We start from the raw sequence: 18,689 nt of genomic DNA, 5'->3' as shown, positions 1-18,689 counted from the left end.
GATGCAACCTGCGCATATCTGAGAAAAAAATCAATGTGTGAATCAGTGTGAAGTCAACCAACCCGCACTGGGCCAGCGTGGTTGACTTTGGCCTAGTCACCTCTAACTTGGGACAGGTTCCGATCCCTCAGTGGGGACATATAGTGAGCTGATGATGATGAAGTGTTTGAATGCGGCTGCTATTAATAAATTTCCATTTTTGTTTTTCAAAGTGAAGCTTTGTAAATTATTATGATAGTCTCATAATGTTAAATTGCACTTTATTGCATTGTTTTTGCACTTGTATTATATTGTGAGCTGTTGTTATTATCTCTTAATAGCGATCAAAGTGGTTGTGAACATATTCTCATAATGTTTGTTTATAAGTACTTTATTACGTTTATAACCCATATTTACTTATCTGGTTTATGTTCCCGGAGTTAACTGAATGCTGTTTGATCATTGAGAAATATCCTTTTGTATTTCCATAACGCTCACATATCGTACTATCGATATTTACCTGTAGCTTGTATTGAATTTTGACTCTAACACGCTACTATCTTTCACTGTGTTCAATCGATTGACTCGTTGATAGTCATTTTTCATGTAAAACAAACTTGCTTTGAACTCTCCTTTTGTTGAATTTAAATCTTTATCAGTGGATAAATTTCTTTAGTATTGTAATTACTGGGTTTTCATATTCTTGTCGGTAAATAAGCAAGCAGTTTTACTGCGAAAATTCTTTTAGAATTAGTGATCAAAAAGATATCACAATAAAATAAAGATACAAGTTAATAAAAATAATTTTATCCTCGCTAATTCCATTAATCAGTAAATCTTCATAGTAATGTATTCGAAATATAATTTTGGCAAGCTAATGAACGTAGTATAATTTTCCACTTTGTATACGAAAACCTCAAGCAACACGATTACGGTAGTTCGCAATAAAGTAACTTTGACGGTTCTGTGGCTACCGCAGAAGGCGCACGCTATTTTACAATTATTTATACGTTTTATATATTCACCGACAAATTTATAAAGTTTCTCACGATAATACCAACAGTAGTTGAAATGTCGTAATGCTGTAACGTTGGAAACATTGACGTGACGTGAAATAATAAAATTTATTAGCGTAGCAGTGTAATTTTGATACAAAATATAATATTTTGTGCATTTAATTTGACAGTTGAAGGCTATTTGGGAATTTGTGAACAACATTCTTTATTATTTGGGGTAGTGGAAAAGTTGTTATTGTGCACAAGGAAATCAATAGATTATTAAAATACGAAAAGCCACCGACAATACTATCTACGCTAAGGAAGATTTTGTATAGGTATGTATTTAGTTTTAAAAAAAATATTAGGAAAACATGCAACTAGTTTATCGTTAAATTTGAATTAGATAATTATAAGTTCAGTATCGTATGAAAAAATAAGTACAGAAGTAAGCAAGTATTGGTAGATCAAGTAGTAAAAGCCATTTCAGTTCCGTTTGCAAACAATAGGACGGGTCCATATTAGTTAAAGTCACAGCTTGGCACATTTTGTAGTCGGAAAATATTGGCTGGTCAGGATCAATTTAATGAAATGTAAATTAAATTAAATTGTAGTTCTCTTTTTCTGAAAAAGAAAAAGACGACTATAAAAGTTATGCAAATAAACTAATGTTTGTAACAAGAAAGGTATCAAAAATAATCCAAATCGATTTCGCGTTTAAATTCGTTTCGTCGTCGTCTATCTCCGGTGTCCGTTTCTCTACTCGCCACGTTTAGAATATCGGGAAAATTAAATAAATATTGTTATCTATGACAACATTGCTCTACTAAGAAAAATGGCTTTTCAATTTTAGGAAGTTATGAAGTTTATATGAGATTAGATATGCTTTTGAAATAATCATACCAAAGACGTTATGTATCTGAGTTTTCTACTCTGTGATAAGTCATATTTCTTTTTTACTGTGTGTGGGGGGGAGGTAGCAGAGTCCTGTTTATATTTTTCCCTTATAATAATTAATCTTTGCCTGTCATTTTGGGTAACGGGTATGAATTTTTCTCCTTATACATGTTTGTTAGAAAAGAGTATGTTTTGGCAACGTTACCTATATCCAGCAAAGCATATATTTGTTTTTTATATACCTATATAACTCTGTAAATAATAAATTCGAGACATGTTCAACAAATTGAGCATGAAGAAAGTAAAAATGTAGCACGTATTGTTGGAATAATATTTCAACATAATTCACGCTTATGTTTGTCTATTTAGGGTCGTCGACCTCTGACGGTTGATCACACTTCTCTCGGGTAAAATTCAGAACTTTTTGTTTGCACTTTCAGTAATCACATATTATTGCAATGATAGTTTACAGACGCGATTCAATTTATATGAGCGCTTTGTAAACAGTTTATGAAAGTAGAAAATATGAAGCAGAAAAAAACGTGACTGAGGCTACAAAACTGAACAATTTATTTATTAAGATAGTTGCAATAATATTTAAGCCGCGAAGGCAGGTGATAAAAAAATACTGACTGAAACAAGCAATCATCAATCATCATTCCTTCGTAGCACTCGACAAGATAGTATGGTCTTATCTAGAGCTTTCGCGGACAACATAAGTAAATGCACACAGAAACATTGTCATTCTCTGATTCTCTTTAATAAAATAGTAACTTGTATTTTGGTAAAGTATGTTTTTATACAAGTGTTTCGGTTGTGGAAAAGCACGTTAACATTTCAAAAGAATTTAAAAAAATAAAGACACAATACTACAAGGCTAAGTATACAGATAAGAAAAAAACAATTTACCGATAAGTAAAATATCTGACCTCCTTAGTATTCATTACTTTATAAAATTTTACGGCCAGTACGTTTAACGATCGCGAACAGTGAAGTGAATTGAATCTGGTTGAAAGCAGAAAGCTCTTATCGCTAATGTTTTGAATGTTGACAGGTGGCTTTGCATCGCTTCATAAAGAGATAGGGACATTTGAAATTGTAACGCTGCGAGGTGTGACATTGTGTTGTTTCAATTATGTTTGAAAGTAGAACACTTATTATAATGTTTTTACTGACAAATAAAATAGCTCAATGGTTGCAACTGTTTGGGAGGAAAAAGTCTTCTAATACCCTTAGCATTGCGGTTGTCTATGGGCGACGTTGATCACCTCGTTAGTCCCTTTCTCTTAAAAAAATACCCTTGTTTATTAGACATCAACAATGTAATTGGAGAGGGAATTTATGTTTATGATGTCTAATTTTCAAATGAAAATGTTTTTATAAATTAACCATCGTTCTCATTCTACGACTATTCTCCTCGGAGTTGTTAATTAAATTTACTTCGTAAAAATATTATCTTTTGGTATGAAATGAATAGACGCTGTCCGTAACTTGATACTTTTAAGTACTTAAAACTTTTAGAAAGTCCCAAGACCTAACCTAGTTCCTTGAGATGGACATTGTTTAACAATTTTATAAAGTATTATGTGTTTCTAAGCAACGATTCGGAATTATAAGTGAAACACACATAACATGACGAATTTTGTCACGACTCACTTAAGTCCTACAAAACTTGGAATAAGATGTCCTATATTCCTTCTGTATTAGTTGTATTTCTTTTAGTTCATTGATTAGAAGTTAGTTTTATTTTTAAATTATCAAAGTCAAAGCATTTTATCATCTGAACATTCATGAATTTATTTGTATTGTTAATCGTTTTACAATGGAAACTTTTCGGTACCTATTTTAACTTCATTTAATTTTACGATTTGACATTAGGACATTGACCGTCCCATAATCGGTTTTAAACAATTAATCCAGTTGACATTTGCATAATACTGTTAGTACGCACGTTTCCATGGCAACAGCCAATGTGGGGTTTGTTTTCTCAACCAATATTTACAACTTAGCATACGACCTTGTGACCGCAGTAGCCAAAACATCGGGCCATATTTGACACAATTTGCTTGTATCCTTCTTCTCCCTAAGTCAGTTGGGCTTTTTGATATTTCAGTTAATCACAGTTTTATATACGTCAACAATAACTCGTAAAATATTTGAAAATGATATCGCAGTATCATGGTACGAGGCACTTAATGTTGAAAGCATGTTATTATTTCCTCTAACATGTATTTAAAAGTAATTAGACACACGATCACAAAAATACAATAAATATAAGCAAAATACTGAAATATTTATTTACTAGTCTTTATATACACGAAAATTTAGTTTACCTAACATTTATGTTTTTATAACATTTATATTCATAGCTTTCATATTCGAAAAAAGTACGTAAAAATTGTAAAAATAATTTACGTAAAATATTTCTTAGAAATCATAATTTGCTTATTATTAAAATATCTGGTAATTGCATCTATATATATAAAAGAAAGTTGTGTTAGTTACGCCATTTATAACTCAAGAACGGCTGAATCGATTTGACTGAAAATTGGTGGGCAGGTAGCTTAGGACCAGGAAAAGGACATAGGATAATCTATACCCCATTTTCTATTTATTTTATTCCGCGCGGACGGAGTCGCGGGTAAAAGCTAGTTAAAAATAAATGAAAGATATAGTTTTTGGTAACGCCGTCAAGTAAATCGATGTGCTACGCCGTAGCCAGTCTTCAAAGAATCTTTCATCGTAGCTTCGACGAATCGTTAAATACTCGTTCGTAGTTTAAATTCTTAATTACATTATAAGTAATACAAATATTTATGTATTTCTAATGGCTTTTATTCTATCACTCTTTTCTGTTCACTCAGTAGAGTAATATTATAAATGCGAATGTTTGTATGAACTCTCCAGAACTATAGCCTGGAAGAAAACATAAGCTAGTAATTATGTTTTTATTTTAATTCCGTACGGACGGAGTACCCTAACCTACCAAATAAAGTTTGACCTATGTTAACATGTTGTACCTCCACTCTACTCATCATCTCTATGTCCTTGTCCCACTTACGTAGGGTCAGCGTGACAGGTTCCGTCCTCCATATCAATGTACCGTCATCTCAGTCGTCACTCTCATTCCCTTCTTGATCATGTCACCTTTCACGTAATCCATCCATCTCTTTCTACGCATACCTCTACTGGTGTACCCCTCCACACTCATACTTAAAACTACTACTTGTTTAAAACAAAGACTAAACCGTACGAAATGAAATCAAAATATAAGAATGATAACATAACTTTCAAAAATGGGTTATTTCGACTGGCTTCTTAATATTCTTTGTTCAAAGTTTTTATAACATTTCTCTTCAAAAATATGTCAAATATTATTTATGATGCTGTAAACATAAAACAAGTTTTCTTTTGTTTTTCCTCAAACTTTCTCAGATATTTTCTTACTTGCAATATGTGATATTGAAAAAGGAATATGACTACATGTCACTTGATAAACAAGGTTGAATAAATGTTGAAGGTTTTGCGAATTTTATACTGTACATTTAGTTCCAACGACATTTGTATAATATTAAAAAGTAGTAGGAATAGTAATTCCAATGCAGTGAACTTTTATGAATAATACGTTATTTATTAAACTTATTGTTTTCCAATTTAAACCGGTTTCAATTATTAGAGTTTGATTAGAAGTAGCCGTCGACCGAGACCCCGTTCGCCAAATTTCAGCGAGATCCATGCAGCCCATCTGGAGATACCATCCAAACATTCGCATTTATAATATCAGTAGGTCATGGGTTCAATATGCGATTTCAGGTCGAGGGAGCATATATTTGTGTGAAGTTTTTAATGCCATATTTGGATTTCCTCATCACAGCAGGTTTATATATTTCGGTTTCTTGGTTTGCTTGCAAATTGAAATGAAAATCAAAAATTAATACTCAAAGTTTTTTCTTAGCAAACCATGAACTCATTTATATTATTCTAGTTAGTTATTGACAGCTTCACAATAGTAACACAAATACCACCATTTCAAGTTCTACTAATGTTCAAGCGAATCCATTTGTCACTGGTAGTGTAATTTGGACAGTTATCGTGTTCACACGACACTGTGGTCGATTTTTTATTATTTTGTACTTGGTTTTGGTTCGATAAAGTAAATTAGGGTGTAACGGAAAACAATCTTTTAGTTCACGGGTTGTACCTGTGAAAACACACGCAAAGAGCGTATGCTGACACTGTTTGTCAAAGGTTAACCTATTCCATTGTTTAAAAAGCGTACTCAATTAACTCACCCACATAGGCGTAGTGATTTAACACGTAAGTAAATTTGTGAGTCAGTAATGGTCACCATTTTGTTTTAACGTACTTTGTCTCAGTATCAATTATTTTTGTTTGGAAAATAGTTGTAAAAATAAAACTAACCTGAACCGAAAAATTGTCATCATACCATAATAATTATGTCTAATAACTGGAAGACTCTTAAATCAAATCTATTTAACCAACCGGAAGAGAAATATCGCGTTCGCATGCCAATAAGTCATCAAAGTACATAAAACAGTTTCGAAGTGTAATTTATTCCATCAACGATTTACTGTAAGCGCTGCTGTTCGAGCTAACAATGAAAAATTCTTAAAAATACATGGTGTAGGTAAATTGTACCTTTTGCGTGATATCATAATAATGACTGTGTTTTGCCCTGAATAGTTTTACGGTCTGAACTAACCCAGTATTTAAAATGCACATGAACAATGCGGCGGTTGCCGACGTCATCCACTTTGCAGTAATATTTTTGCTACTATTGCGCCTGCACGGTTCGTAAAGGAGCACCAGGATATACGAAAATGCAGTTATTAACGTATTGTATTCGTGATTACGTTTTAAAAAGTTTTTACTGTGATACATGCTCATTGAGTATTGATTTGGCTTACCTTGCACCAACGCTACTGCAATTTCTATATAAATGGTTAGTTTTTCATATTTTATATTAATCTTAAAACAGTTAATATTCGTTTACGTGACATTTTCGTTTTAACATATTTTTTTGGAAAAATGTGAATAATTATTTTAGTTATATTTTTTCTGCATAGAAATGAAAATTTGACAGTTATTGTCAATGCGACGTCAATTCAACGTCAAACTAAAATTCAAACATCAAGAACAAGATTATTACAAAAACAAAACAACTTAAGTTTTTTATTAAGTTATGCTTTGTCATTTGTTTCTTTGTTTTGTTTAAGTAATTGTATTTAAAATGGGGTATTTAGAAGCGATATTTAAATGTATCAAGTATCGAATAAAAGTTTGTTTCTGTTCGTTGTAACTGTTTGTAAACTTTTTGCTTGTATAGTATTTAATATTTGTTTTATTTGTAGACTGTATTAGAATCGGGGAGTGTGGGGAACGCGTCATCCTCTGATGAGGAGCTCGAGCAGTGGGAGCAAATTTTCATGATGAGGGATGAAAATGGAAACAGCTATAATGACAAGTTAGTATCTTGAATATCTCTTTCTGTGAGAAAAGTAAATAAAAATTTACTTTTAGATGCTACTTACCTCTTCTAAAATACCCTTTAACAAAGTTAAATGAATATATTGCATTTATATTTATTTGAAATGAAGATATCAATAATTTTGCTCGAAATTACTAATTTATGAGTTAGTACCTATCTATAGAAGTAATTATCTTATATGAACCGACACAGACACACAAACCCTAGTGAAGTGAGCAAACTTAAGTTCTTAAATTGTTAACAAACTAAGTTCAATACACCTTTTAAGTTAAACTGAAGTTAAAAGAATAATAATATTGTAGTCATATTAACATAAGCATGTAGAAAGGAATCTGATTGGGCATTTGTTATTTAAGTTTTTTATTTATTCTGTTTATTGCAGAAGAAAGAAACGCAGCATATGGTGTCGGCCATCATGTATCCCTGTTTCTATAGTCATCTTGTTGATAATTCTTGTTGTGCTTGTGCCATTGCTGGACCAGCCCAATGTACCACATGCGGCTTCAAGTCAGGAACCTGTCACTGTACATTGCTCAGATGAGTGTAGGTAAGATATTCTACCCATATATTGATAACTATGAATTATTAATTAATAATTTGTGATTATTTTTAATAATTATTAATAAATATTTTTTAATATTTAATTTTAATGTCAAACAATTAAAAATCAATATAAAAAAAGGATATATTTGTATGAATTTACTAATATTATAACAAGGAAAGATTTGATTGTATGTTTATGTATTGAATAGGCCCCAAAAGTAAAAAACCAATTTGAAACCTTCTTTCACTATTGGGAAGCTACACTATCCCTGGGTGCCATCCCTGGGTATAATCATTACTACTTTTTTTTTGATTCCGGGTGGATTTTGTGCAACTGCTAGTTCTGTATAAACCTGAAAAATATCAAATTACAATGATTTTACCATTAGCAAAACAGTTTTATTTGTAACCTATAATTAAATATTTAATTTATCTTTAGCAGAATTGTGGGAAGATGTTAAGTTTTTACTTATACAAAATTAATACTATTTTTTAATGCTAATGTTAGTATGGATAAGTATGGTCTGTATTTTTTATTTATTTTTAATTAAATTCTTTTATTCCAGATTATCCTTAGTAGAGAGTATACCAGAAGGGCATATGTATCCTCCAAATATGACGCATACACCTACAAAAAATGTTTGGTTAGATTTAATAGATGAAGCTCAAACAACAATAGAAATAGCCTCTTTTTATTGGTCACTTAGGTTTAATGAATTTTATCCATATAATTCTTCTATAGAGGTAAGTGTTTTTATTTATTTTATATACTTTAATCTCTTATATAAAATAAAAAAAAATTACATAACCTAATATCACTTTAAATGCCTTACCATAAAAACTTAGACATTATTTCATATACATTTTAGAGTAAACATATGTCAACTCTTTTATACTGTGACTCCAGCAGCGGATTTTTGACAAATCATGGTTATTGAAATATAACTATGTGAAGGCTTGCGAAATGCAATCTTTACTAATAAATAATGAAGTACTTATACCAAAAGCATTGTGGTGATACATATAACACCATTGGCTTCAATAATAATCAGTGGCAGTCAAAGGGTTAAAACACATGTTTAAATAAATAGTATCTAACATTATTTTTTTAGAGTAATAGAGTAAATGTTTTGATTTATTATAGTTTCACTTTTGTAGGAGGAATATATTTTTAGTACATATTTTGAATTTAATTGTTTGCCTATTGGCATATATTGTTAAATCTGACAGAAATATAAAAAAAAATATATGATGGTATATCTTAAGCATCAAACAAATAGAGTCGGCACATAAGGTGTTATACAATGAAACAGTTTTTAATACGTTCAATGCTGCTATGATTTTCACATAACAAAGAGAGTACGCAAGGCGAGTTGACGGCACTGAACGTGTTAAGCTAATATCTATATAACTAAGCTAACCTAACCTAACAGTAGTATTCTTTGTGTATAAATGGTCATAATATTATGATAATTGCTAAATCTGCTCCACATAATAACAATGGTTGTGACACATTAAAAATATCAAATCTGCAATTGTCTGGCAGAAAAGTTACTTACACAGCAATAAAGTTTTTATGCCATCAAATATGTCGACTAGCAAGGGCATATTTAATAGCGCGTAAGATATTACACGTGTATTAAAGTTCTGACGTTAAATGTTATTGGATCGTAATATGTTGATGATGTTACATTTTTATTATGTTGCTTCTAATACCAATTAATACGAAGCTTGGTATATGCGCCTTGTATTTGTATTATATCTTTTTTCACACAACTTTGCTATTATTTCCAACAAGGGGTGATGTTTTCAATCCAGTGTTAACTTGTAGGGCGAGCAAGTGTTCCAAGCACTATACGCCGCCGGGTCAAAAAGGAAGATTGATTTGAAAATTGCTCAAAATTGGCCCAGTAAAGACTATCCTAATATAGATACAGAGTATTTAGTTAAGAAAAAAGCGGCGCAGGTAATCGTATACTTACGTTTTTTTTTAATTTCAATTAAAAATTTGTTGGGTAAACTTTATTTAAAAAATAGTCGCGACCATTTTTAATTATAATTTCACACCGTCCATTAATTGGTTTGGGTATCTATTATGCTTAGTAATTTTTGTGAAGTAAATTTTTTTTCATTAAATAATATAATTATAGGTAAGAAGTTTAAACTTCTCCAAGCTGTTGGGGGGTGGAGTTCTCCACACCAAGTTTTGGATTGTGGATAGAACGCATTTTTACATCGGCAGTGCTAACATGGACTGGCGATCGCTCACTCAGGTATGTTAATAACTTTGTTATTATAATAAAATATGTGACAATTCTTAATAAATGTGCTCTGTTTAACTTTCATATACATCTTGCGTTACTATACGAAACAGTATTTATGTTTTTTTATACACAATAGATACTTCAACTAATGTCAAATACAAAATAAAGAAAATTTATTTATATGGTAATTAATCTTAAATACAAAATACTACAGTATCTGACCTTTAATATAATTTATCTTCAAATATCAATAATTCCATTATGCCTGGTTTACATTATGCCAGTACAGTAGCGCTGGCTTGGTGTGATCTGTTTTAGTGCACTGGCTCCAGTTGGTGTTTACATCATGACAGTTGTATGCTAGATTGTATGCTTATTTTGAGCATTGCTGACGTACTGTACTGGAATAATGTAAACCGGGCATTATGTTTGTAAACTCTGGTTTATTGTATTGTTTTTTTTTATTATTGCCTTCTATGTTTTAAAAGTGTTAAAGTCTCAGGTTTAAAATATCCGACTTTCTTTTAATAAGATGTACGGTCTTAAGCTATTACATAATCTTAATAAAGTAAATTCGGAATTCTTCGTGTTATCTTAAAAAGGACACAGCTGTTTCTGCAATTTACATCGTAAACGTTGAATAGTTTCATGTTGTGTATTTTTGCGGTCTTGGAATAATACAATTTAACTCTTAAAGCTATGAACCTTAGGTCCAATTTACCATTAATGCTTGCAACATACCTGTCCTTATTTTGTAAGGTATGGGACTTGAAAGATTTTGTTTGTAATGTAATATTTTCTAGTTGTGTTTAACTGAACTAATTGTTTAGTTTTTTAAATATCTCTTTTTAATTGTATAATAAACGATTTAGAATCAGACCTACTATTTTTTAATTTTTTTTTTTAGTTATGTTTTGTTTTTAATTTTTTGACATAAAATAAAGTTACTTTATTTTTTTAACAGGTGAAAGAGCTGGGAATTGTGGCTTATAACTGTTCGTGTATGGCCACCGATTTGGGGAAAATATTTGATGTAAGTTTTTTTTGTTTATTATTCAAAAAAGTTGAAAAAATATTTTAGGTACGGATATATTTTAGTAACTTGTATTCTTTGACTTATTTTTAATAGTATTTAATAACTGACGATAAAAACAAGCGCCTACTTTATAAGGAAAATTCCCAGGTACGCTGCAATGGAAAAAAAACTTCTACGTTATTCATAAACTCGTATAAAAAGCCCAAGTTGCTACTTCAATCTAAAATAAACTTTAATGCCTACAACTTAATGTTAAAATTGCAACGGAAATAGTTTTCAACCGTTTTCGACTGAGGCTCTAGAGATTTACATTTTTGAATTAATACACTAAATGCTGGTTATACAAAATCACACCTTATCTGTTTGTATTAAAGTTTTTATTTAAAAACTTTGACTTCAAAATATACTCCCATACGTATGATAAGTACTCTTAACCCTAATTAGTAATAAGGCTAATATTTACACGTATTTGAGGGATAAAAATACTATTAATATTTTGTTATGTTAATTTTAAAATAGGTCGAGAACCTTCTTTAATATTACAAAAACTTCCAAACGATTTCCTTTTGTTGTAAAGAAAATTATTAAAAAAAACTTACTGACGAATTGAAAATCCCCTTTTTTAAGCCAGTTAATTAATTAACCTATTTAACCATGGATACTTCTTTGAATGGTTTCTTCTATTTACATTATAATAATTAAGAACTTATTAAATAAACTTAACACAATCACACAAATAAGTTCCAGTTATACCATTCAATCAAATAAATCACATAGCAGTTTATATAAAAGCCATGCTTGTAGTGCTATTATAGTACAATAATTGTCGCATTATGCCTTAAGTCCGTAACACACAGACGCAAAAGCGAAACGGGACCGAAGCGATACATAGAATAGAGAAAATCCATAACCGAGTTACCAATCAGTCACATTTGAGTTCCCGCAAGTTAAGCTTTGGGTTAAGTTTGACAGTGCTAGATCCCGCAACAACAATATTTGCTGTGTGAGCGAATGTGTCAGGTCGACCGGTGAAATACCACGACTACACAGAAGACAGGCGTCAAGTGGAAGCAATTCCGCGTTTCGTCTGATGAGTGTGGTGCTGGATGCCTACTTTTAGCCCTTTCTCTTTTAGGAAGTGGATTTGGCGGAGGAGAGGAAGCATAGGAAGGGGAAATATCATCTTTCTGATCGTCCTCTTCTCCGTTAATCAAAGATAGGCAACGCATCTGCATTTGTGAATGGCTATGGGCAACGGTCGCCTCGCTATTTTGGCGAATTTAGGTGGCCGTTTGCTCGTTTGCCACCTTTTGATATAAAAAAAAATAGCTTTCGTAGCAGTGTGCTACACGATTTACAAGTTTCTCTTTCAGTACCGCATTAAATATTAAACCTTGACTTTGGATACAGAGAGATGCAATTAATCTCCACCCTACCTCCCCCCCACTAACTCCCTCTACAGAAAGTCTGTATTAAATTTAACTGAAATGCGAAAAGCACTCCGTTTTAATTTTTAATGTTGCAATAACGTTTTGATTGATGGAATACTGTTAATAAACGTCTCGTTCATTGTTATTTATATGCTACTAAAATGAATTTGTGTTGCATAAACATTGACATAAAACATGTAGTCATCACATTTCTTTTGAGAGTGAAAGAAAGAGATGATATAATATCTCGTATGAACGTTTCAACACATATACGAGTAATTTACTATGATAGCCTAGTTACTATGACAATAGCCTAATTAAGAGTACGGACATATGATCACGGGGTACTGAATTTTTTTTTCGACATGCGATTACTGTCGTGGAACTTATTCTAGCGCAAACCTAGAGCATAATTGGAATGGCTATAAAAAGTATCAATAAATCTCAATCTGCTAAAATGTATTAAAAAAACATTAAATCAACGTGTGCTCTCTATGTTATTCCGTGTCTCTATTTGTTTTACTTGTATCTCATAGATAATGTGTTCGGGAGCGTTGCCAAGGTCTCATAAATACAATGTAACCCTGTGACTCGGGGACAAAGAAATCATTAATTTAAGGGTAAATATTCATGCATACATTGTAGCCCCGACCTTCCATTCCCACTTTGTACGTGTGAAGAAAGGCGCACTGAAGATCTTTTTCACAGCCCTGACCTTTGTATTGCGAAAAAAAGTTTGATTTCCGTCTTAGCATTTATACCTATTTAATCCTATAACATTTTCACCTTTATACATTTTAAATTGTTTATTCCATGAGTCATTATAATAAATTAATTAAGAACGGCTTAACTCACGTATAATCGTCCGGTGACGGCACCGATTAGTGTTTGACCCCTGACGCATCAGAAACTAGTCGGTGCCGTCAGGGGACGATCATAAGTAAGTTAAGCAGTGCCTAAATCAATTTATTATACATTTTATAACATTTTTAAGTATTTTAACTTTAAAAAAGTTTACATACTAAGCAAAGTCAAATGTCCTTAGTAAAATAGACTGCTAACTTAGCTCTAAAAATGAAATATTATATTTTCTGTATATTGGTACAGTCCATGCAATATTTGATGATATTCGAATAAACAATACCACAGTGATATTTGTATTTTATATTATTGTAGGTAATAGAGATTTAATTGATAAATATCGCCCTTGGCTAGTTCGTGTGACACTAATATATTCGGTACAAAGACTTTTGTTACAAATATATTTGTTCTATATATTTTTCGAATAATTAATTTCAATGACGAATCACCCTGAGTACCATTTTTCATTTCACCACAGAACTAACAGTTATAAGGTCAATTCGTATATGTAGTGCATATTTTTAGCTCGTCATTTGTGATAATAGAAATAAAATCTGACGTTTCATAATGACGTCATTCTGTCACATTTTAAAGGTTTTTTTTGAAAAACCAACTGTAAAATGTATTGAAAGTATTAAAAAAAGTTTATTAAACTGAAGTTAAAAAAGTAATTGAGAACAATTATTGTTTTTAATTGCGCTTTTTAAAGGCTTTATACACATAAAAACAAAAGCCTTATAGCTGTAAACAGTGGTAACCTCCTGTAACAACAATATTTGTTGGGTGCACGAATGTGTCACATTGGCCGCTGAAATACCACGACCACACAGAAGACAAGCGTAAAGTGGAAGCAATTCCGCGTACAGTCTGATGAGTATCGTGCCGGAGGCTTATTTTAGTCCTCTTTCCCTTCCCACCCTTTTTTTATAAGGAAAGGATGGAAAGGGGAAGTGTATTTGGCGGAAGAGGCGACGCATAGGAAGGAGAAATATCCTCATTCTTCCGTCCCCCCCTTCTCCGTTAATTAAAGGCAACGCAGCTGCATTTGCGGATGTCTATGGGCAAGGGTCACCTCACTATTTCGGCGAATTCAGTTAGCCGTTTGCTATCTTTTGATATAAAAAAAGTTTACATTAACATGCATTGTTTTAAAAGCTATTGTAAAATTAAAATCCATCCGGCGTCCATTTGTGATTTGCGCCGGTGGCTTTGTGCTCCGTGTATGAATAGATGAACTGGCAAATTTTGGCACATTGCTCAATCTTGGCATGTGGCCAAACATCAACAAATAATACAACCAGTAGAAAAGCACTGGTAGTCACTTTTGATTTTCTTATTATGTCGCAATCTTTCAATGTTGTTTGTTTCAAGTCTTTTAACAGATTATTGCCCTTAGTTTTGTTTGCGTGAAACGTATCTTTGGTAAAGTTCAAAACAAACCTGAATAGTAGATACATCTGCCTTCAGAGACATCTGCTTAGCCTATTCAGAATTCTTCTTCAGGTAAAATGTCATGTATGTGAAGTTTTCCTATATAAATTATAGGAATATTCCTAAAACTCATTTATTACACGGATTTCTTTGTCTTTGTTATTTTTTACATTCTGCTAAAGTTGTTTTAACAAAGTTACCAGTAAAAAGTTTGCGTTAATTGAAATAGTTTCAAGTCAACAAGTCAGTTCACAAAGTAAACGCTACGTTAGGAAACGCTTTGAGTCAAAATAATTGCGCTTTCAACCAAAGTAATTGAACTCTTCTAGTCTATAAAAGTTTAACAACCCATCCATCCATTTATATTGGATTTTTAATGGATGTTTAAAAAGAGATAGTAATACATTAAAATTTTATTATTTATAACTTTATAACCTGCGTATATACACTTAAAGGTACACACGGCTACGCTTAAGTTATCGGTGGCTCATTGGTTAAGTACTACATTTGTAAACAGGTCACAAGTTCGATTCCCGCCATGTATCAAGATGGTTTTCGACTTAGTATTTATAATATATGCTTCTACCTCACGCTTGTTCTTTATAATTTGTGGTACTAGGTAGTATTGTGTATTTTGGCCAGGTGTACTGGCAGCTGGGGGTGGCCGACTCGGTGCCGGCCACGTGGCCGCCCGCGCTGGCCACTGATATCAACATGCAGCGCCCCGCCAACATCAGCGACGGACAGCGCAGCTACGGCGCCTACATCACGGTCAGTACTCTTTTGAACATTAAACTCAAATACAATTGAGGTTTAATATGGCCACATTGCTATGTTAGTGACAAAGTTCGTGTGTAAACCAAGCTTTATAATCATCCTTAGAATTCTAGTTAAAATCTCCAGTCAAAATATGCTCAAAGGACATCTTCAGTACATTTTTAATACAAACTAGATAATTATTAATCGTTTAGAATTGGAACAAAACTGCATGTTTTGTGTTCAAGTGAACGTTTCACTGTTAAAACACCACTATGCAGACTCTTCGTTATTAAAAATAACATTGTATTAAATTTCCTAGCTCTCTAAAGACAACAAGATACGCTGCCAAGCTTTCACAGAGTCATTAATGTAACGTTAGACGCAAGCCCCAGAGATGCATTGTATACGTCCATTACGTGCACACTTTGTGTCTCTAATGCCCTATTCTAAACTAAAGCAAATTTATATAGATTTTAAATTTATGTGTATTAAAGCTTTAGTTAGTGTGAGAAGTACAATTTGAAGTATTCATTATATTGCATAGAACGTCGTTGGCTCAGGAGTTAAGCAATGTGCAGGTCCCAGGTTTAGATGTGTGTTTCGATTTTCGATTTACATATGTTCATACATTTATCCGACGTTATATCTACAAATAAATTAAAGATATTTGTGAAGTAAACCAACCCGCACTTTGCCAGCGTGGTTGATTATGGTCTAGTCACCCCTTACTTAGGATAGGCTCCGAGCTCCTCAGTGGGAACGTATAGTGAGCTGATTATTATCTTACAGATAATATAAATGCGAATGTTTAGATGGATGGATGTTTGTTTGAAGTTATCTTCAGAACGACTCAACATATCTTGATGAAACACACATAGGCAATTTTTTTTCCGCGCGGATGGAGTCGCGGGCGACAGCTAGTGTATTATATTGCATACTAAAGTTTAATTAATTTAAATATAACCATTTGTTAATACAATGTCACCTTCTCCATTTTATTATTTGACTACACAGACACAGGTCTTTTCACCCCAGGTGTTTATGGTTTCTGTAGTTTATGTTAACTCACGACTTTACCGTTAAAGTACTACTAAACGTATAAAAATATTGCAATTTAGCGAAAGTGCCGGCTGCCATTCCTTTTAATGACATCGGACGCTCCGGTGGTAAAAGCTTCAAGCGCTGACTCACTAACGACCGCTGAAGTGAAAATTACATACAACTACCGCCCGCCCAGCGATAAGCGCTTTCTATTTTGCGTTGTGTTTACCATTATCGCTGTCATTTAGTGTGTAATTATACGAAGTGAACCCCCAAAGTAATTAGAATAATACAGCTGTATAAATATGCACGTAATTCTGTTTAAAGAGGTCTTTAACCTCTTTTGTTCTAGTTGTTTTTAACTCTATATAAACTACCAATTTTTTTTTTAAATAAAAACTAACACGGAAGCCCGTTGTTCAAATGGATTAGCAAAGATTATGGAGTATGTTTCCTTGTTTACCTTTGTCAGTTATTATTTACTTTACAGGTTTAGTTTAGTTTACAAATTAAATTATTTTATAGCAAAAGATCGTATTATATTCTGTTGGTTTTGTTTAAATAATAACTGTTTTTAACTTGTTGGGCTGAATATTGGTACTCTGAAATTAAACATATGATTACGAATCTATAACTTACTAAATATGGTTCGTAAAGACCGAAGTTTATTGCTGTTATTCTTTGAATCAGGTTAAAAGAAATATAGTTTTGTAGGTAGTGTTGAAGTTTGCCAAACCGGAAATGGCGTAGTTCCGGCGATTAGGGCGACGTCACCTATTATAACTGACAGCACTTTGTAATGTCGGCACTTTTATGTTTATAAAACATAAAAGGTATATTAAGGATATTTCAACGTCAATATTATAAAAATTAAAGTTAGTTTTCTTCGTATTGTCTAGTAAACTCAAGAAACATACATAACTGTTCTTTTTTTAAAACAAAAAGAAAAACAGAATGTGAACAGATTTTTATGCAGTAGAATCTAAGAAGACTTTAGTGAAATTCTTATGTTTTTCTTCTGTATGTCATAAAAAAATATTTAACTCACAGCCTCCCAAGTAAGACGAAATATATTATGCACTCGTTCTAAATATAGTTCTTCTAAAGTACATATATTTGCTATGTACAACGTTGTTAACTGGATAGACCCTGAACTTTGCCAAGTTGCAGCGATACCGTTTCAAGTTAGCTAAGTTATGCCAGACGGATGTTCAAGTAATACAACTATTTAGTAAAGATTCTATAAATTTTCAACTTGATTTATATTTGTGTAGAAATGATAAAGTACTAGTAGGCATTTAATTTTTTTCGCCTGGTTTTTACTATGTGCAGTTGTAACTCTCTGCAAAAAATACTAAAGTAGTATGTAAAATATGTTAAGTGAAAGACTATGTAGGTTATGCTTAATATTTTATTCCAGTAAAATATAAAATAGGCGTAATCAAACGTATAGCATAGAAAAATTGCCGCGTTCGTGATATCTAGTTGTCATTTTTCAACGTCGCTTTGTTAAACATAATCCATTGAATATGCCGCAACATACCGCGCGCCACTCCACTTGCCGCTAATTTCGTGTCCGTGACTTTAGTGCTTGCTAAAGTTAATATACATAATGTATTATATTGTCTAAAAGTATAACATAAGCCTTAAAGCTCGATGTCTTGTCTCGATTCCTCCTCCGGGCGGTTAGGAATATGGCACCGCAAATACCTAATACTGTGAGACGGGAGTTAGAACTTGTTGAGGAGTTACGATACTTAGACGTCAACTTGACAGAACTTGCTCTAACAAAATAACTTATAATCAATTTTAGATTTAACTTACTACAACTTAGATACGGTATAAATAGACTTGATTTTGATTCTAATAAATATTTTTTATGCAACTTCATTACACAATCGAAATAAAATGCTGTGTAATTTACACTATCATGTACTTAAATTA

General features: G+C 32.3%; 1 protein-coding gene across 3 annotated transcripts in view; it reads left to right on the top strand.

Moving 5' to 3' along the window:
* LOC106711343 (5'-3' exonuclease PLD3-like) overlaps positions 1-18,689 on the top strand; it is a 28,531-nt gene that overhangs the window by 5,219 nt on the left and 4,623 nt on the right. The window contains exons 1-8 of one of the 3 annotated variants that reach the window (XM_045679935.1): positions 5,962-6,188; positions 7,244-7,356; positions 7,763-7,927; positions 8,490-8,667; positions 9,755-9,889; positions 10,074-10,196; positions 11,152-11,220; positions 15,588-15,716. In XM_045679935.1, the coding sequence (XP_045535891.1) occupies positions 7,319-7,356; positions 7,763-7,927; positions 8,490-8,667; positions 9,755-9,889; positions 10,074-10,196; positions 11,152-11,220; positions 15,588-15,716 (837 nt within the window). In that variant the 5' untranslated portion in view covers positions 5,962-6,188; positions 7,244-7,318. Of the gene's footprint in view, positions 1-5,961; positions 6,189-6,693; positions 6,835-7,243; positions 7,357-7,762; positions 7,928-8,489; positions 8,668-9,754; positions 9,890-10,073; positions 10,197-11,151; positions 11,221-15,587; positions 15,717-18,689 lie in introns of those variants that run through there. The other 2 variants (XM_045679934.1, XM_045679933.1) reach the window with 2 other exon arrangements.

The sequence above is a fragment of the Papilio machaon genome, chromosome 11, assembly GCF_912999745.1.
Source record: "Papilio machaon chromosome 11, ilPapMach1.1, whole genome shotgun sequence".
NCBI classification, from domain to species: Eukaryota; Metazoa; Arthropoda; class Insecta; order Lepidoptera; family Papilionidae; genus Papilio; species Papilio machaon.
This window is presented reverse-complemented; position numbering and strand designations above follow the sequence as displayed.